Source organism: Metopolophium dirhodum, chromosome 8 (assembly GCF_019925205.1).
Source record: "Metopolophium dirhodum isolate CAU chromosome 8, ASM1992520v1, whole genome shotgun sequence".
In the NCBI taxonomy this organism is placed as follows: Eukaryota; Metazoa; Arthropoda; class Insecta; order Hemiptera; family Aphididae; genus Metopolophium; species Metopolophium dirhodum.
Genome location: NC_083567.1, coordinates 36,361,260 through 36,383,454, shown reverse-complemented (window position 1 = coordinate 36,383,454; position 22,195 = coordinate 36,361,260). Strand labels below are relative to the sequence as shown.

Below are 22,195 nucleotides of genomic sequence, written 5' to 3'. Positions count from 1 at the left end.
TACAGATTCATGTCATAAGATGGTGGAAAAACAAATGATAGTTACAATAGCTTCATAAATAAGAATCCATTCATTAGGGTCACTTGGCTGGGGTTAAAAGGTTAGATAAGAAAATGTAAATAAAAATATTACAACTACACTTTCTTTTGAGTCTGGAGGGTCAAGGATTTCCTGGAAGTGCAAGAGTATTTGTGAGTGAATTGGGGTGGTTTTATATTCTAAAGAAATATGTTTATAAAAAAGTAAACAATTACTGGTTCATTCTCAATTGATTTAATTGTGATGGGTTTAGTTAGAGATAAAGAGTAGAGTATTTGTTATTTTACTGAATGTTATTATTTGAAAAACCTCGAATATTGTTTAAGTTTGATTTTTAGTTGACCCCCATAGTTGTATCACCTTTGGTTTAAAATAAGACATAAATATATATATATATGGGTTTCAATCGATGAAACTACGGACACTACCGAACGTTTTGTAGCAAATGTAATAGTGACGTTAGAAGTTGATAGGGAAAGTGCAATATGTTTGTTGTATTCTGAAGAATTAGGAGAAAACAAACCACTAAACAATATTTAAATTATTCGACAAAGCTATTTATGGGATTTTATGACCTACTGGGGTTAAACATAACAATGTCTTATTGCAGCCCCGTGTTTAGTCAAGGTTGGGATTACAATACAAACCATTTACTTTAAAGTTATTCATGTAACCTGCTTGACACATGATCTGCATAGACTATTTGAAAAGCTACGAGGCGAATTTTCGGATGTTGATAAAGTAGTATCTTCTGTGAAACAGGTATTTCGAAAAGCACCTTTATGTATACAATCATTTAAAAGTATGACGAACAATAAAATACCACTACCATCAAAACCCATATTAATGAGATGGAGTAGGTACTTAGATTAACGGTTTATTTTTATTATTTTTGAACTATGCGAAAATTTGATCAGTTGTACAGATATTTATTGAAGATGACTGTATTCGCACTGCTAAATTATTTAGAAAATAACAATCTAGAATGTAATTTAACATACAAAATCCAACTTTAGATTTTTATCGGAATCTACATATAACATTTTTGGAATAACAAGGAATTTTGCTATCTGATTCATTAATCCATAAGTGTTATAGAAAATACACAAAATAAATTAAGTGAGTTAAAATGATTAAAAAGTAAAAACAATCCTGGCACTGCCTATAAATAGCTCAAAAATAGTCAAATATTTTTTTAATTGTATGGTGGTGTACTTACTATATAAAAAGCTAATATTAACAATTGGTGATAATTTCAAGTATCTACGGTTATTCGTTTTTGACTTAGGTAGTTAGGTATACCGTATGAGAACAAAATCGATTTAGTTTTGTTTTTGTATAACTCAAAAACTAATAACCTTGGACACTTTATGTAGGTAGGTAGGTAAATAGGTAATCTAAATGTGCACAGTTCAACCAAATGTTTAGATGACAATTTAAAGTTTCTCATCTAACAATTTTCCTATTTGTTGTAATAATTTCAAAAGGAATAATCATAGATAGATAGGTATTGAAATTATCACCAAATGTTTATTTTATCATTTTCTATACAAATTTTATTATTTATTTAAGTGTTGGAAAACACATTAAAAATAGCTTCAATTTTTAACTTTTATGGTGGTTTATGGTAAAAAATTGGATTTGGTTGTTATTTTGAGAAAAAATTAAAAATGTACAGTAAGTATGTAGGTACTATAAAAATAATCTGGAATTTAAAAAAAAAAAATACGAAAATTAGTTAAAATAAATCAAAAGAGCGTTATTTATAACTGACTTATACTTTTTGACTTAATTATTTTCCTATTATTTTAAAGGTTGCAATAGCGTAATTAGGAATTGGTTCTGGGGTAAGATATAAGTTTTTATAAAAGTAAAAGTGAGTGGCTGTGCTGACTATGTTCGTTAATTAATAAATTGCATAGATCATAATATTATATTAGTTGATTATTATAAATTAAATGATTTAATAATAGTTTTCAAAGATAATAAAGTAAACAATTAAATTAAATCTAATGTACTACTTATATACCTATTATTCCTAATATAAAGTTCATCTTTATTTTTTTTTTTTGCTAAAAGGTATATGTCTTTGGGATTTAATTTTATGTCTTAATGCACTGGCAACATTTTTAGTACATTTAAGCGTTCCTATTAAGTTAGTAAAAGTTTATAATTATTAATAATAATTTGGTTATGAATTCTTTGCACTTTTAATTGTTTTCCGAATATAGCCACGCGATGCTCGTTTTATACATTTTACATTAGGTAGGATACATTTTACGAATTTTTCAAAATAAGATGTTTTAATATTTGTATTTATTTGCATTTTTTGACAGTTTCAAATTTAAAGGTTTTTTTGTTAGAGATTTTTAGGATATTTGAGGCATTCGAACGGATGACTGTGTAAGTATTAGGGCCCGTTTTACAATATCATAGTTTAAACCTCGGTTACGTCTAACTCACTGATTTTACCAGCCGAATTCGGTAGTTTAACCTTAGTTTAACTGTGTGACTATTGCGCCACCCCGAAAATGTAACCATGGACAATATTAAGCACTGCAGTTATGTACATGTAGGTAGGTACCTATTTTGACTATACTATATTCCGGGTAACATTTTCATTTTTGTGCGAAGTATTTAAAACAATATATTATTAATATTAATATGTTATATACCTACACCTCATTCTTATCAGTATATTTACACAATTACACCAATTTTAGGCGTAGTCAGCTATACCATGGCCTTAGAAATGTATTTTAAAATACATTTGAGTATATTTATACGTAAAAAATATTTTATTATAGAAATCGAATTTATGGGATTTTAATCTCTCTAATACACCAACTATATAGATTATAGATTCACTTTCGTGTTAGGATTTAAATACTTTTTTTTTTTTTTTTTTTTTTTTTTTTTTTTTCCCTTATAACCGACGACGCCGCGGGAACTGCTTTCGCATTACTTCCGCGGCGCCGCCATCGTTTATTGAATTAGATAAATGTAACATTTTATAATTTAATATTCACACCTTTGAATTTGTCCCTTAATGGGCGCACATTGAAGTTAATTTTTACATTTTAATGAAATGACGTTGTTGGCTTAAGGCCCGCTGGTTGCTTTGGTAGACTTCTCGACCCGGCTTTGCTGCCCGCCAGTCTCGAAGTCACGTTCGTGGTCTTCCCGGCCCGGCTTGTTAGCCAGTCGGCCTCGAGTCTCGTGCCTCGCGGTTCTCCTTCCGTTGTTTTGGAGTTCGCGTCTCACCGGTGATGGTTTGGTCAGTTTTCCTTCTGTTTCCTCCGTTCGTTGGATCCTTCGTGCTGCTCGGTGCGTCGACTGACCGGTCGGCGGTTTCTTGAGGCGTTCTGACTAGCGCCCTTTCTCATCAATCGCGATCGCCCGGACGGTGACGAATCGTGCTACGGGCGTCCTACTAATGCCCCGGCGCACGCCTCCGCTGGTTAGGTCAGGGCAGTTTCGGATGATGATACTGGGGCGCTGAGTTTACTAACCCCTGGGTCCCCGTCTAACCTTCCCGGTCGTCTGTGCTTCGAGCCTTCGGCCTGTGTTGTTGTCGGTGGTTGGAGGGCGATGTTGGCCCTCTCTGGTCGCTGGTGTTGACCCGCCGGTGTTCGGTTTTATACAGTTTTCCTTCTGTTTCCTCCGTGTCTGGTATTGCTGCGTGCTGCTCGGTGCGTCGACTGACCGGTCGGCGGTTTCTTGAGGCGTTCTGACTAGCGCCCTTTCTCATCAATCGCGATCGCCCGGACGGTGACGAATCGTGCTGCGGGCGTCCTACTAATGCCCCGGCGCACGCCTCCGCTGGTTAGGTCAGGGCAGTTTCGGATGATGGTACTGAGGCGCTGAGTTTACTAGCCCCTGGGTCCCCGTCTAACCTTCCCGGTTGTCTTCGCGTCGAGCCTTCGGTCTGTTGTCGGTGGTTGGAGGGCGATGTTGGCCCTCTCTGGTCGCTGGTGTTGACCCGCCGGTGTTCGGTTTTATACAGTTTGCCTTCTGTGCCTCCCCCGTTGGCCGGAACCGGAATTCCGTTTCCAGTCGGCACCACGTGGAGGTGGGGGTAGGACTCTGCCGACCTAGGATTTAAATACTATTTTAATCACAGTGGCATATTTAGGAAATTTTGCTAGGGGGGGGGGGGGATGAAATATAATATATTGGGTGTAAACACCCATAAATACATACATTTTTAAAATCCCCCAACTTGTTGAGGATAGTGTATTAGTGTGGATCAAGGCGAAATAAGAATTAACACAAATTGCAGTATAGTACCTAATAGCATTTATTATAAATTCATACTAACGCCAATATCGTGTTTAATACGATAAACAAAAAAAATAGTTATAATTACAAAATCCCGTTTTCTCAGTTCATCGATAACCTCATCTGGTATGATTATTGTATGACCGGCATCATGCCAATAAAGCCAACACATTAATGGCCCGTATGGCCGTTTTACAATAGTTAACTAATGTAAAAACCGCGGAATTCGACCGGTAAAATCAGTGGGTTAAGCGTAACCGAGGTTTAAACTATAATAAATTGTAAGTCGGTTCTAATAAACAGAGTATATATAATAATTACTACTTAATTTGTAGTATTTATTCAATATTAGATACGAAATTTGATAAAATATTTACTTCTGTCATACTATTTATTAGGTAAGACTAATACTTAATAAAAACTTGAATAACATCGTTCAGGTGTAGCAGTGGCAAAGTACAGAATATTTTCAAGAGTTCATGAATATTTGGATAAAACTCTTTATCACAAAAATCTAAAGCAGTGGTGGCCAAACTTTTTTTACCTCGGGCCAGAAAAATTTTTTTTTTACTTTTAAGTCATCAGAATTTTAGGTATAGATATATAATTTCATATTTAACGACGTTTTTATTGTACTTAATAATTTTAATGTCTTTATTTAATACTTAACTTAATAATTACTACAAATGAAAAAAAATTAAATCGGCTTACATTTCCAAAAATTATTTTTATATAAATTATTAACTACACATATAAAAATAAATATAAAATATACAAAATATCGTTTTACACTTACAAAACATATTTTAATATGTATTAATTTGTTAATGTGAACTATGAGCTTGTTTCTGTTGACAGAGGACATTATATTAGGTTCTAATTTAGTAGAATTTACCCGGAGAACGGCATGTAGATGTTCATTTGTGATGCGAGATCGAGTTTTACTTTTGTTAATTTTCATCGTTGAAAATACTTGCTCACAAATATATGTTGAACCAAATATACAAGACATCTTAGCAGTAAACTTCCGAACATTTGGAAAATCTTCTTCAGACAAATTTGAATAAAACTGAACAAGATTTTGAGAGCTTGTCAAATTATTAAATGTTGTTCTTAAAGAATTATTAGATTGGAGTTCTATAATTTCTAATTGTAAAGAAGCTTCGACAATTTCCGGATTTATATTAAATGGATTTTCAAATAGATTTATAATTGGTTCTTTAGTTCGAATGTCTTTAAAACGATTTTCAAATTCACGAATAAGCGTGTTAATAATTTTGATGCCCTTTTGTTTTGGAAATATACCACAATCTTCTGTTTTTAAAGTAGCACAACATTCAAAATGGGAGAAATTTAACTCTTCAATTTGATTTAGAAATAAAGATAATTTATTTTGGAAAGCTTTTACTGAACCGAACAAAGTACTTACGAGTTTTTCTTTCCCTTGTAGTATTAGATTTAACAAATTCAGATGATGTGTTATATATCTGTTAATATTGTTAAATTCCATAGCCATTCCCCATCATTTAATTTACTACATTGTACTACAATAGACATAACATTTTCTAAATCTAAAACTTTCCCACATAGTGCTTGTTGATGAACAATGCAGTGAATTCCAATTGGTGGAGATCGATTTAGTTCAGACATTTTTGAGTTTATTCTTCTGATAAGTCCACTCTTAGACCCTATCATACTTTTTGCACCATCTGTAGTAACACTAACAAGATTTTCAAAATTAAGACCTTGATTTTCGAATGTATTTAATAAAGCTTTGAATATATCTTCTCCTATTGTAGTACCACTCAAACTCTCCAACGCTCCCAACTCTTCTGTTATTTCAAAATTTGCATTCACACCTCGTAAAAAAATTAGAAGTTGTGCCGTATCTACCATATCTGTACTCTCAGCTAATGCTATTGAAAAATATTGAAAAAGTTTTACTCTGTCTTGCACTTGTTCAAAAAGATTAAGTCCAAGATCTTCTATTCTTCTAGTAATTATTTGGCGTGACAAACTAACTTGTTCAAACAAACATTTATTCTCAGGACATATTTCATCAATAACATGACATACACTTCTTCACAAATTCTCCATCAGAAAACAATTTACTTTCTTTGGCTATTAACTGAGTAACTCGATAACTAGCACGGACAGTAGACCCGTTTTGTTCACATTTTTTCTTAAATATATTTTGTTGAAAATTAAGAATTTTTTTTAAGAAATTAAATTTTTCTACTCTTTCTTTGCCTTCTAGATTTTTAAATTTGTCTTTATGTTTAGTTTCATAGTGTCGTTTTATGTTATATTCTTTTAAAACTGCAATAGTTTCTTTACATATTATAGGTACCCATACCTTTATTTTGTCATTCTATAAAAAAGTAATCGTCTTCCCACTGATTTTTAAAAACACGACATTCCGAGTCGATTTTCCGTTTTTTGTTAAACATAATGAACTTTTACAATACACTACGTAATAACAACATTAACTTTATAGTAGTTACGTCCTGACCGCAGACGAATAACGACTGATCACGATGACTGTAGAAACTACAATGTAGATAAAATTGGTCGCGCAACGAGCACAGTAATATTACTCGTTGTAGGTACCTACATTGTTGTTTCTACGAAAATAAGATAAGATACGATAATGCTATTTATATTATGTTTATAGAATGTATACTGTATTTTTAATTTTTTTTTTTTTTTCGTAAATGTAAAATATTATAGTTCTTTCGCGGGCCAGATATTAAATGATGGCGGGCCGTAGTTTGGCCATCACTGATCTAAAGCATGTAACCCCAGATGTGAATACAATTGTTTCAGTCACTAAAACTAAACCCATGCCCTATGGTAAACTTACGCAGTCTTCATGGTAATTTTGTTTTATTTACCGACTATTTATCGGGTTTATTATAAACACTCATGCATGAAAAATAATTTGCGGAAAATTAAAAAATACAGTATACCATAGATGTATATGTTTTTGTTGTCCAATAGTCACATATATGCCGCGAACGACTAGTGGCGTATAGTATATCAGAGCAGTATAACTACCACGGCTAGAACATTAAGAAAGTAATATCATATTGAGAAATACAGAAAATAAGAAAACTTAACTTTACAAAAAAAAAGGTCAAATCGGCTTTTTTTTATATTTCAGTTTTAAAGTGAATTATGAGTATTTTAAAATTGTAAATTGCTTATACATCTGTTAATGCTCATAACTAGATTTCAAATTAAAATTTAACAAAAAACCGATGAGATGCCCTAGATAACATTCTTATCTTTAAATTTTATAAGAGGTCAATTCACTCTAATTTTAAAATTAACGGGGCTAAACGTGATCTGCTGAGCGTAAAATTTGCTATGTCGTACACGTGTAAGACGGAGACAACATGTGCGGGTGCGACGTCCTCTTAATACAATTTACTTAGACATTGTCGACGATATAGGCCACAATATTTATAATAATATAGGCAATATGAGTGTTTATAGTTATAAATTATAATTATAGATTACGGGTCTACCGGTGATAGTCAATCCACAACTTAATTTTAATTGAAACTTTGGATTCCAGGTCAACCAAAGTTAACCTATGCAATGTTATTTTAAGGAACTGTGCTAATTTAACACTAAAATTAATTTAATTCGCTTTTAAACGTCTCTATGCATACGTGTGAAAATTAATATAGATTAATTGTTTGAACGCGCTGTTATTGTATTACAAACAAAATTATTTTAATATGTTTCACATTACATTTTATTTCAGTAATGGTGCAGCTTTAGAGTTGTGCAGTGACATGCCTTCTGGTTTTAAATTACATTTTTCATTTATTATATAATAATATTTCACTTACCATATTATACCTACTGTTTTCTTGAATGGCTTGTACATAATAGTTTTAATATGGATCACAGTATCTAATTCCTTAGGTAAATTAATATCCTCATACTGTAGTTATCACACTTAGGATATAAAAATTGTGGTAAGGTAAAATTATGGTACCTACACTTAGAGAAGTAAAAATATTATGAAGTGTATTAAAGCCTAATAAAAAAAAAAAAAAATTATGAGTGCTTCCTAAATTTGTTTATCAAGAGGATAAAAACTTAGATATATATTATTATTAATATTCATAAATCATAATGATTCATTATTGTGTCAATTGTGTCATGTTGGCACAAACAATTTTTTATTAGTTTTTTCATATTTTATAAGTAAAGTTCTTGTCCAATTTGAATTATATAATATAATACAAGTGCGGTGTTAACTGATAGATTTTGTTAATGTAATTGGAAACAATATGTTTTCGGTAGCAACTTTTACAAGTAGAGTAGGTATGACAGTAATAATTATATCTCACAAATTGCAAGACCAATTCCTTCCCAAAAATCTCCGACCACCGACCATTCAATTGTACTCGTTAGATGACCATTTAGTTATTTTTCTTTTAAACTGTTCCTTTAAAAATAAAACTAACACATAAATATACATGCATTGGAATAAATTCACAAATCTTAATATTAGCGAGTTTAAATTGTCTTTATTATATTATTAGTTTGTGTATTACAAAGCAATACGTTGATGCTCGACTACATAGTCAAACGTAACAGAATTTAAGGTTTTATTTCTGAAAACAAACAATGATGTATATAAACGCCAGTGGGTACAATTTAAAATATTTTAAAATAACAAAATTAAATTGTGTATTAGATTCAAACAAATCAGACTAGACTGATGTAAAATTAATTATTGAAATCTATCTGGTACCAATCTATATATGTATATATATATATATATATATATATTTAATAACAATAATTTAATAAAACGTATAAGTACACAATACAAATATCTAGGTAATAATATAATGAAAAATTCGATGTGAGTATAATAATAAAGTAGTGTAATTAATTGTTTGCATTATTGTAAACTATATTCATCAGACAGTAATAATATAATAAGTATACTATAATAAAGCCATATTATAGGTACACAAACATAGATAGGATAAATCTAATCAAATCAATAGTAAAATAATAGGTATTTAATAGAAAATAATAAAAAAAATTTAACTGAAAAATAATGATTGTCAATGAATGTAGGTAATAGTATACGATGTGAGGCTGCGTATAGAACAAAATTATCACAAAATGTTTAACAAAAAAATAAATACAGATATCACAATAAAAAAGGTTTGTTCGCCTTCAATAACAAAAAAAAATAATAATAATAAATACTTAAAACCAATATATTACAACATAATAATAGACTACCACCGGTCGTTGTAAATATAATTCACAAGACTTGCACAGAACGAGAGAATACAAATAATTAAAATTAAAAATAATTATAATAAATGGCAAAATTAATCAAATTAAACTACAATAACGAGTTAAATCGATCGGTCAGTCTTTAGGGATCGACATTGAAATCAGCGCAAGTGTCTCTAAACTTACTTTTCAAATGCATCACATATATTATATTATTTATTGCCTCTGATTAGAATAAATTTTTCTCTTTTGTATTTACTAGGTGCCTAGTGGCTAGTACCTAACTACGTAGCTATAGTTGTACGACTTTATTCGTATCATTGTTTGAATTCGGTCTTAATGCTCGGCCCAACTCCGAATTCAACATTTTGTATTTTGGCCTCGAATTCTTTGATCAATTCCGCTTTTGTCTGTAAAAAAATCCATCACATATTATACGATTCTTTAACCATGCACACAACTTGGTGTATATTATAACATTTCCTTTAGAATCGGTGTAATAAAGCCTGTGGAGTCTTATTATACAAATGTAAAACTATGCGCTGATCGGGTAAAAAGTTCAAATATAGTAATTTAATAAAAAAATAAATTAAAATAAAATATATATAGGAACAAATAAATACAAAAATCATGTAAATAATAATTATAAAAAAATATTGTTACCTATCTAAAAAAAATATGTACAAAACAGTTTATTCAAAAATAAAATTATGACATAGCTATGTAATACCTATAGCTATATGTATTTTAGAAATAATCAGACTTATACACTTTTACTCGAGTAGAGCAGAATTATGTATCAACTTACTTTTTTCTTGAGATCATTAAAATGTTGTCTGATTTCTTCGTGCTGTTTTTCTAGCTCCTCAGTCTTCTTCTCGTAGATCTGAGCCAAGCGCACCCGTTCATTCACACCCTTTTCCACCATCGAACTGGATACTTCTCGCTTGATCCTATATACATCGAACAACATAAAAAACTATTAATATTATACAAAAGTTTTTATATTTGTAATGCATGCAATGTCTTTTGACATTATTCCATATTTTTAAAATAATTATTGGTGTTTGAAAATTATAAAAAATTGCCTCTATACAAGACCATATAATAATATAATATCTAACCTTATCCGAGGATTAGGAATGCCTCTGATATCGCTATAGGTACATTCACGATAAACATATATTATATAATAATAGGTACTACCATACCTTCCAATCTCGTCCTTGTCCTTGTGTATTTTTGCCAACGATTTCATTTCGTGTCGCCGGCGGTCCTGCAACTTTTTCATCACTTCTGCGGTTTCTTTATCCAACAGCACGCGCAACATTTTCATCTGATTCGATTGCGACGAACGCATCACTTTCTCCAACGACGAAAACACGATCTCGTGATATTTTTCACGGAGGTCCCGTTCCTGTACTACGTGCTCTTTGCCGATGGCCAACAACCGTTCGGACTGGCTTCTGGACATCCTCGGCATCGAACTGGTGGAATTGTCCGTGTCGCATTCTGAGGATTCGGACGCGTCTTGGTTACTCTGCAACATGCTCTCCTGGCTGAGGGGCGTGAAATAAACCCGTTAAAATGTTTTTGTTTTAATATTATATTTATATGGTTAAAACGCGCAAACGAGATCACGCAATAATTATTACATATTTTTTATTGATAGTCGCTTGACGAATCGGGAACTCATCGAAAACTTGGAAATTCGCATCCGTTCCGAATCGTGCGACGATTTCAGGTGCTGCACGCGGTGTCTCTCTTTTTCGTGTTTCCTCCGAAGCATTTCAAGCTTTTTCTCCAGCTCCATTTTCTTATCCTTTACCAGCTTATTGTCGTTAAGCTTTGAAAGAGATTCTGCGACTACACCTTCGCTCACTGTACGCGTAAAAAAACAAAGAATATTATAGAAAGCTTATTATATTATATACTATGGGTGACGGGTGTTTATTATTAATGCTATCTCTATAATATTAAATCAGTTGATTTGAAGTGTGTAACTATTTATTATTTATGCATAATCAGAGTGAAAACTTGAATCCAACTCACGAGAAGTAGACAACAACACCGGGAGATTCCTTTGGGAGCCTTTCGGTCCCTTGCTGAAGTCATCATTGACCGAATAGTCCATCGTTGACACGGGATTAGTCGTCACGGATTTCCGGTGTGGTGCCGTCAATGTAACGGTCATGTGGTGGCCGGTGGGCAAGTCTGGGCAGCTGGTTTGATGACGGGTGACTGGTTTTATGTCTCGTTCCGCTGGTGCGACACTCGCCTCGATTAATAAGGTGCCACAGATTAGATTATGATTGTATTATTACCCTATATATAAATTATGAGACGACATCAATCGTCAATCGAGCTTACTTCGTCGATAGATTGGTCCAGTTCGTCCGCGAAGACAGCTAATTGCTTGGTGCGTTTATCCAGATCGGATTGGAATTTTATGGGATTAGCCAAAGCCTCGGCAAAATCCGATAAGCCGTCCGGGACGTAGTCTTTTACGGTGATTTTTAAGAACAACGTTCCGCAAGGCAGGGGCTGACCCATTTCGTTACGCAATACGACGTGTCTATATCCTGGGCAGAGGCCAACTACTGGAATGACACGATGGCCGATCAACTTCCCGGACTCCTCGAAAACGGCTAGACGCAGCGATGCGAGTTGGGGGAGGACCACCTGAAACACAAACATATTTTTTACTATGACTTAAATGTTTTATTAAAGTGTTTACCTAAACAATTTTTCTATATTATATATATACAGGATACAGTAAGAGACATGCACGCGTTATTATTGTCATTATTATGGCAATAAAACGAAAACGTACTTTTTTGAACACAAAAGGTTCGTCACCGTACACCGGGTTAATGCCGTTGTACGGTACAGTCCGAGTACGAAATTTTTTCCTGACCGTGTCTGCGGGCAAACCATACATCTCGATGTCCACGTAAGTGCCGACGCGCTTATCGGTAAGCATTTGACCGGATATGACGTCGACGGTTAGTGTACCAGCAATGATTCCGTCCACGGTGGATTCGGCAAACGGGTCAAACGTACGGTCGGCGCGCCTCATGAACTCCGGTTTCAACAAATAACCGCTTCGCATGTTGTACTCGAATATCCCTAAATTTAGCTGCATCGCCACGTCCATGGTTTGATAATTCAATGCGACAAGCTGACATCCTGCATTCCAAAACACTTGTGGCATAAAGTTGGACGAGTCAAAACGTGTACCGGCCGGATAAACTCGGCTCAATTGATTTTTGTTATACTTGACAAACTCCATTGGTCGTTCTTTCAGCAATGTCATTGCTTGTTTCTCGTCAAACGATGACATCTCATAGTGCCGGTTTTTTTCTTAAAACACAGTATAATAACGATATAAAAAAAATAATTATGAATATTATAAATACAACTATATAGCTGAGACGTTGCGCCCGGGCCAAAGATTTGTATTTTTTTAATAAATAGGTATATTTGTAAAAAAAATTTACACACCATACGTCTTCTGACTACAATAGTAGGTAATATAATATGTAACCGGGGGGACGAGGTGGCCGAGCGGTCTAACGCGTCGACTGCGGCGCTGGCAGTCGCGGGTTCGACTCCCGGCCACTGGGCGGCATTTTTCTTCGGGCAAGTCACGGTGTCCGGAGAACAAGTGCCGCCATCCCCCCACCCCGGGGCACGGCAGAAACCTACGGGTGCCCCATTAGAAATTCTGCCAAACACAACACACACGTGTACCAACCTACCCAATATAAAACCTACCAAACCTACCCAATATAAAACCTACAGTACCCTCCCCACACCCAATGGCCTATGTTGCCGCGGGTTACTCAATAAAAAAAAAAAAAAAAAAAAAAAAAAAAAAAAAATATGTAACCTTCAATGACAATCATTTAGATAAATAAAAAAAATTTTTTTTTGTTCGCTGGAAAAAATTATGTGTTGGCTACCCTTTAGCTATAACCTATAAGAGTTGAAAAAATAATCTATAAACACCCTCCAAATCTCAAGGAATCTATTGATATAATTTTTATTGAAAACGATCCAGTACCTATAGTTTTTGAGTCTATTAACTTAGAATAAAACTTCGACTGTAAAAAAAAATATAAAATACAGTGCTATATTATAGGTGTATATTTGTTTTGGTGAACTGAGTCACGTGGGCACAATTGGGTCGCTTTGTGAACTAATTTGACTGATATTGACAATTAATAGCACTAGGTATATAAATCAAACACGGTTCAAACTACTCTCTAAACTTTTCTGATATCTCCAAAAACAATTTGAAAATTTCGCAAAATCGGTTAAGTAGTTATTTTATATTTAAGCTACAAACATACATTCAACTCTCGTATTTGTTTTAAGATATAATTGCTTTATTCGAAGCCATAAACGTGACCATTTTATGCATGATTTTACTTCATCTGCCCAAGTAATAACTAATGAAAACCACTTATATATAAATATAAAATCTGTAAGCTGTAACCAATAGCAACCATTTATAAATAAAATCCTTAAATTCATAAATCTCAAAATCCTTGTTTGAGCATTTCTCCGAGTTGGATCTACAGGGCCCATTTGTGAATCGAAGCCATCCAGGAACCAACTCAAACAGACACAAAAAATGTCATCAAAATCAGTCCAGCCGTTTAGGAGGAGTTCAATGTCGTACAGGTGTACAGCAGAATTATATATATTATAAAGATTATTTAGGCCCTGGCTGAAATGCTTAAGCATAAAAACAAAATGGAGCCTATGGTTTTTGGATCTTAATCATATATTTGGCGTGTACAAAAAACATAAATAAATATTTTGATTTAAATATTTATTGGATTTTTTTAGGAGTAGGTACTAATACAAAATGATAGGGCTGAAGACGACGAGATACCAATGTGCGTTTGCTTCGTCTTAAAAATGGCCTAACATGGCAAATTTACTTTCAGCAGTTCTCCAGCTTTAGCTCCGTTAATTTTAATATAAGAGTTAATTTACCAACAGTTATATTTAAAATTTACAGCATTTTTAACTCTAAAGTTTTGAGTATTACAATTTAAAAATGTTCATAACTCGTTTCAAAATAAACTTACAACAAACCTGAGAAAATGTTGTTACCTTTCAGCTTAGTAATAGGTAACTCTTAAACTCATGTACGTAAAACTAACGAAGCTAAATTAGAACTGCATAACACACATTTTGTATGTTACGCATTGATGAGACACCACTTGTGAATGAGATTTCATTTTAATGTAAAATGTAAAAAAATATTACGTCGGTACCTAGGTACTTATAATATATTTAACTTCTTATAAAACTCACTTTCTGCGTTTTCAAAAGAGGTGAATTGCACTGATTGACAATAATTTACGAGAACCGAAATTTCCGTACCAGCTTCAGTCTCTTTGGTGTTGGATACCTTATCGACCAAAGGCTTACCTTGTAAAACATGTTTTAAATCAACCGTTCTATCTACATCCTCTTCTTCGCCATCGGTATCACTACTGCTATCATCATCATCTAAAATTGTATTAATAACATTAGTCATTACTTATGCATAAACTTAACATATTTTTATAATTTTTTTCAGCTTAATAGCTGTAAGTTAAATTTTAAGTTGGAAAAAAAAACACAATTAGGTGAAAATAATTTTTCTAATTCCTATAAATATAATGTTATATAAATTCCAAAATGACTATTTTTTTTTTTTTTTATAAATATGCCTGTATAAATAGGTACTTACCTATAGTATTGTTTTGTCTAAATTATGGATTTTTTTTTGATTTTTTCTTAAAAAATTATATTATATGTAAAATTGTAAACGTTAAAAAACAATAATAATGATACAAAATAAATAATTTTTAAAAGTAAATGTATGAAAAATATTCAGCCAAATTGATCGTTTACATGTAGTTATGATAAATAATTGCATGCGTAAAATGTAGGAACGTAGAGTTAAAATACCTAACCCGATATATTTGAGTTAGATTTTACTAAATAAATAAATAGTAAAATAATTCACAGTAAAAATATTATTTGAAAGGAATAAATGTATATTGAAGTTAAGGTTTTTGTATAAAACTCGTTACAGATCGAGTAAAAATGTAAAACCTATATTATATATAATGATAGTAATATACCCACAGAATATTAACAATATTAAAATAACAACTTTAAATTACTTCAATTCAACTACCTGTTGAGCATTTTCAGTCCTAGTAAGTTAAAAAAATAGTCTATGTTTTAGCCCTATTACCAGCAATATTCTTTACATTGCAATATTAATAGTTGCTTATTAGTTAAATTATAACATAATAATTACTGTTTGTACCTTCATCTTCGTCTTGATTACTGTCCTTGCTGGATTGTCGAATTGGTCCTCGTGGTAAATCTCCATTGCCCAGTACCAAAGTGGCAGCTGTAGCTGGCTCCAACACTACACTAGTCGTAGGCTTTTTATGATGATGGTGATGTTTTTTCTTATTTTTGATAATTATTTTGTTTTTCAGCATTGAAGGAGGTGGTAACGAGAAGCCGGGCTCAAGCTAAAATAACGTATACGTTATTACGTATTAGGGATAATACATTAAATGCACGAAATGAAAACAATGAATAATAATTGTGTTTATTACTTTATGACTGTCCAATGGTTCGTACAACAACATGTCGCCGAAATAATCGTGACAGTATTGGGCAATTTTCGCTTGTTGCTTAGTGTTGCAATGGTTTTCAAATGACAATATTACTGGGTAGTCGGACGACTTGAAAGCCGACTCGGCAATTGCCTCTATTACTTCTCGAGCCGACACTTCAGGTACAAATGTGTATCCGTGCAAGATTACCGGTTCATTTGTCTTTCCATTCCACAAATCTAATTCAACGCATCGACATCCAGACAGTAGGCACTGTCTGTATATCTCCACGGACGACTTACCAGTCAACTGGTGACCTAGTGAAAACTAATTTTAGAAAACTATAAATAATACCGTGCACAATAATTGTTACCAGTCAAGTAAGTGTTATGTGACGAGTTTATGAAATAATGCGATAGCGGCTGATCCATGTCGTTATTTAATTCAAATGTAGTAGAAGATACTATGGGGTTGTCGGCGCTCATCAGGTACTTGAGAAAACCGTCAAAACTCAACAAGGCTCGTTGAGCGTTTTGTTTGTTGGGTTCAAATTCACGAATTAGATCTTTTGCTCTATCTGAATTGGCATATGGATGGAGTATTTCGTTTAAACGAGGATCTCTTTGAGTACGATTCAAGAAATCGACGAACTGATCAACTGTCATAAGTTTTTTCTTACCCGAAGCTCCGTGATCACTACAACATCTGAAAATGGTATCCAAGTTACAGTTGCACACTCTTGTATAGATAATTGACAGTTGTTATTCAAAATAATAATAGAATTAATTTATTAGGATAACATAATAATACCTTAAAATGAGAGCCGGATTAAAAATACCCAAAGGATATAGGCGGGCTAATAAACTATATTGATACGTCATACTATGGCTAAATGTTTAATACAATGAAATAATGTTTACTTTTTATTATTGAAATATATTATGATTTATCTGCTAAAAAATTTATTTTCGGAATTGAGCATGCTAAGTGAGTATTGTAGTGTGGCCATTACAGCTACTAAAAATAATTATTACCTAAGAGAAGCATTTGAATGTTACTGTAGGTAATTAGGTAGCGTACGTTTATTCTAAACTGAGAAAATGGCAGTGATCAGCGATTAAACAGATAATCACAATCATGAATATTCGATATACTTTTATGTTTTTTTATTTATAGTTTACAAAATTATAACCTATCAGGACATAGGATATTATGGTATTTTAAAATATCGATTTAAACACTATTGTCGAATCGATACGCATATTTTTTTAAACACATCATTTTGAATAATAATTTATAAAAAAAATTAAGATTTTTCCAATAAGAATAAATAAAAACATGTTTTAGTATATAAACTAAAGGCATATAAGGACATTTTCTCCTTGTTAGGGTAATATTCAGTCGTGAACATTTTTATATCATTTTCTCACTGACTATCCTTTGGTAATTGAATATAATTGTTTGTTTACGCGCTTTACATACGTGTAAAAAAATAACTTTTTTAGTTTGTTACATCCGGCTTGGGTTTTTATAAGAAGTAGATAGATATTTTCAATTTCAATAACTCTTGTACCTCTAGTAATCCCTAGATAAACATGAAAAATATTACGAGTAAGAAATGCCATAGATTTAAATAACGTTTACGGTATTCCTGAGCCTCTTGACGTCCTTAATGTTAAATTACAGAATATTATTTATACACTTCATTAAGTATAGTTTATTATTCGTGAATTATATAATAGGTATATGTCTTGAATGTAAAAATGAAAATCGTTGCAATATCACAAATACACAATATATTATCCACATAATATTGAAATACTTAACTGTTTGAACAGTTTATTTTTTGTACTTGAATAAAACTGTTATGAATATTAAAAGTGACTCAAAATTATGGCGGGGATGACTGTCTTTCCTAATTTAAACTATTGCATTTAGCCTTTATAATTTTCATTAGGTGGTGACGGTGAGACAATCTTCAGCAAGATGACAAATTATAATGACTATAATATACATTTTCAAACATACGAATATAATCGAAAATAATATGCCAGAATACATTCATAGGAAATATCCACTTACGACGCGTTGACAGCAAGATTGTCATGTTTTTAGCATGGAATATAAATATTAGAAAATTATATAATTTATTTTCTCAAATACGATATTAAAAAGTGGGTAGGTACTACTCTGGTGTAGGTACATTATAGGTAGGTAGCGTGTGGATCAGTGTAACAGATGTGTTAAATTTGAGTTCAATGATATAAAAAACATTGTTACAAAAAACCGATTGACGGTCAGTCAGCCTATATTACTAGGTATATTTTATGATATTATTTCAATTAAAGTTATTTATTTTATTATTTGTACAGCTATAGAAGGCTGAGTTATTTTTTTCCGTTAGCATGGCATTTTAAAATGTCATTGTGTGTATGCATTTTTATAGTTAAAAATAATATACTTTAAAAGTTTCAAATATAATATTTTAATAAAATCGTAAAATCGTAATTCTTTGTTTGAATATCTAATTTTGTTCAAATTAAATTTAAATGATTAAAAGAAAAAATGTGTTTATAATTTTTTTTTAGATTACAGTACTTTTTGGTTACAGTATAAAATACTTATGAGAAACCCCGTTTAAAATTTTTAATTCTTAGCAATAAAAATTGAATGTTTTATAAATTTTAACTGAGTACATCAAAAATTGTATATTTTTGTGATTTTGATACATTTTGTCAACATTTGTACTTTAAATACTTATAAGAAAAACTGTGTATTTGTATTTTTAACATTTTTGAAATGTTATTATAACAACTTATAAAGGACATTGTATTTCATCGTCCAAAGTCTCGGACCGAGCAATAATATAAATTATGTTTACAGAAAAAAAAACAAAAATATTGAAAATTGACGATTTACAATGTCTATAAATAACTTAAAAAGAGTCAAAATATTTTTGAAACGATTATTCGTTTTTTAATTACAACAAAATTAGAAAACGTTCGATGTAAAGTCGTTAATTTGATAAAGGTAGGGAAACCTATGAGGAACTTGTATTGCATTTTTAAACTATGGATATAATAACATTTTTTTTTATGAATTTTTAACTCAAAATAATTTGCAAATGTTCGTGAATTTGACGAACTTTTTAAAAATCAAACTTATGGTTATGATGCCCATAAAAAATTATTGTGAATTTATTTTGAATTTTTTTTTTTAATTACACTAATAACAACTTATTACAAACCTTGTATTTAATTTCCAATTTTTTGACCAAGTGAAAAATTATTTATCGACAATAATTGAAAAAAAAACTAAAAAAATCCAAAATTTCTTATGACTATAAACAGCTCAAAAAGAGTCAAAATATTAAAAAAATTGTATCATTATGGATAATATTCACATAAATATTTTGTAATAATACAGTTGTTCGTTGTTAAATTACTACAAAAACAACAATGATTTGGTCAAAAGCTGATTTTTCGTAAACATTTGTATAAACTGAAATAAAGCACACGGCTGTTATCATCGAAACATACAGTTTTTATTGAAAATACAACCTAAATAAAATTATATTTTATTGATTTATATGAATTAACAAAAAATTACTATTTTATTTTAAATTTTAAATATGTTTCGGTTCTAATTAAAAGATACAAAAATTATTTACCATATAAACAGTTTATACAACAATGGGTCAAAGTCATTTGATGGAACGGAGTAGTTAAGCTTCGATTCTTTATTCTAATAAGTAATACTGTAATAGTATTAGGAGAGTATTATATGAATATTATAGTATAGGCATATAGCTATAATAAACATGCAATCCATCGTCTTATTATTTCTAAAAACTTAACGCTGTAAACTAATATTATAAGTGAATTTTCTAATCAATATGAATTGTTTGCGAATTAATAACCCACAGTATCTTTATGGTGGTGTTATGGGGTTGATGATTGACCGACGTCCTATCTTATTTCACGCCACAAAAAACTGTACAGTGTTGTACATACTATTTTGTATTTTAAATAGGTACAAGTAGAATTAAATTTATTTTTAAAGAGATCATTATTATTGTAATTTCTAATAGAAAAAAATTGTTTTATAAATAAACATCAATGAGTTAATTATAACTATATTTTTTTTATTGATCTCGAAAAGCCATCAGTGGACAATGGCAAATGCCATTAATAACAATTATATTTCGTGACAGTGTTGATTAAATAATTACAGTATTTAACTTAAGCCTCGCTACTGTCGTCAATTTTATCTCAAAAGACCATTAGTTTTGACAAGACTAAAGTTAGTTTACGTCGTTCGATTTTGATTCTGAAAAAAATTTGAGCATAACAGAAAATTGTCTATAGATCGTACGGAACACTATGTAACTACTATTTTAGTTAAGTACTCCCATGTGTATTTCACCTATTACAGAGGAACGGGTGAAATAAAAATTTTAGAAACGGTGTTACAAATTCAAAAAAATTGAGTAATCGCATCTACCAAAGTAAAATAAATTAATACTTAATTGCTTACATTAGACTAAAGGGGTCGAAAATACTGATAGAAGGCCAGCAATATAATATGTCTCCAATATCGCTGGCCTTCGATATTATACTCGATATTACTTCGATATTACTTATGAACAAATTATAAAAACTGTCAAACAAATTCATACATTTGGCGTACCTAGGTATAAAATATTATTTAAATAAAAATGTTCAAGAAATTTCTCGGAGGGGGTTATATATTATAATAATTAATATTATACACAATGGAAAAAGCATATCATGTGGTGTTTGCGTATAATTTTTTTATAAATATGTTTTTAAATCATTCATATTTTTTAATTAGAATATTTAAAGATCTCGTCATGTTTTATTATTATAGATTAACTTGCAATACAAATATTAAAACAGGATAATGTAAAATGTAAAATGGTGCTAAAAAAAAGAAAAAACTAACCCCAAGACGCAAAAAATCATAATCCGGCCCTGTAAACATTGTATAATTTTATGACCCTTTCCACATCCATTAGAATATAATATAGTCTACATATACACTTTATTTACCAAAGGATATTAATAATAGTATAAGATAACCCTGTCTTACAGTTCAAGTGTATAGCAAATTAACATCATATCACAGAATGCAAGTACCAGAACAAATATAAAGTAAATTAACAATTAATTCAATATTATGTATTATAATATAAACTATAAATCATACTGCTATCTGTCTGTATTCACTAACTAGGTAACTGATATTTGTACCATTTATAAACTGTATTGGTAATTGCATTTTGCCATCAACTTTATTATGTTATACATTTTAATTTATTTTAATGTTGAAATGTACTTACACGTCATCAAATAATTGTGCAACTTCGGGTCGAGTCGTAAGATTTTTGTAGAAAGTGAAGAAATCTTCAAATATAAACTTTACCGGACTAACGAAATCATTCTGAATAATATAATATCAATTACTATTGGACTATTCAATACAATTTAACATTTAGCATTGTAATTCATACTTTATTCGACGGTAATCCAGATGACTCCAGGGCTTTTTCGACTTTCTTCCTATCGTCTTTGTTCTGCGCGAATGTCTTGAGAATACTAAAATTATTATAAATAAATATGTAAAAATGAATGTCAAGAGTATATAATATATATTATTATACAGATACAAAGTGTCTTGTGGTAATTTAATTTCGTGTTGTATAATATTATAAAGAAACTTATAGGCACCGATGTACGCAAGATATTATCAGTTAAAAAACACGCAAACACAAAAGGTAGGACAAGGTAAGAAAATAAATATTATGTCTAAATCAATTTTCACGTTATTGATATTTCTTTTAACTGAGTAGGTAGGTATATACAGTTTTTGTGTTACGAATTCGAATAGTGAAATTTACGCAGCTTATAAAGTTTTCAATACCTATGATTATTGTC

At 31.2% G+C, this 22,195-nt stretch overlaps 2 protein-coding genes across 2 annotated transcripts in view; both read right to left on the bottom strand.

The window, feature by feature from the left end:
* Positions 1–5,144: 5,144 nt before the first annotated feature.
* LOC132951416 (general transcription factor II-I repeat domain-containing protein 2-like) lies at positions 5,145–7,194 on the bottom strand. The gene is made up of 4 exons (XM_061023219.1): positions 7,184–7,194; positions 5,856–6,400; positions 5,216–5,763; positions 5,145–5,168 (listed from the first exon to the last, which is right to left on the bottom strand). Exons 1-4 carry the CDS (start codon positions 7,192–7,194, stop codon positions 5,145–5,147), a joined length of 1,128 nt encoding a protein of 375 aa, XP_060879202.1.
* Positions 7,195–8,847: 1,653 nt separating this feature from the next.
* LOC132950225 (1-phosphatidylinositol 4,5-bisphosphate phosphodiesterase classes I and II) overlaps positions 8,848–22,195 on the bottom strand; it is a 53,074-nt gene continuing 39,726 nt past the window's right edge. Inside the window, exons 6-18 of the mRNA XM_061021545.1 lie at positions 21,772–21,856; positions 21,601–21,701; positions 16,612–16,943; positions 16,239–16,555; positions 15,938–16,151; positions 14,929–15,126; positions 12,431–12,960; positions 11,968–12,279; positions 11,650–11,875; positions 11,253–11,478; positions 10,809–11,156; positions 10,406–10,550; positions 8,848–10,007 (exon numbers count right to left, since the gene is read on the bottom strand). Coding sequence (XP_060877528.1) covers positions 9,915–10,007; positions 10,406–10,550; positions 10,809–11,156; positions 11,253–11,478; positions 11,650–11,875; positions 11,968–12,279; positions 12,431–12,960; positions 14,929–15,126; positions 15,938–16,151; positions 16,239–16,555; positions 16,612–16,943; positions 21,601–21,701; positions 21,772–21,856 — 3,127 coding nt within the window. The 3' untranslated portion in view covers positions 8,848–9,914. The remainder of the gene's footprint in view (positions 10,008–10,405; positions 10,551–10,808; positions 11,157–11,252; positions 11,479–11,649; positions 11,876–11,967; positions 12,280–12,430; positions 12,961–14,928; positions 15,127–15,937; positions 16,152–16,238; positions 16,556–16,611; positions 16,944–21,600; positions 21,702–21,771; positions 21,857–22,195) is intronic.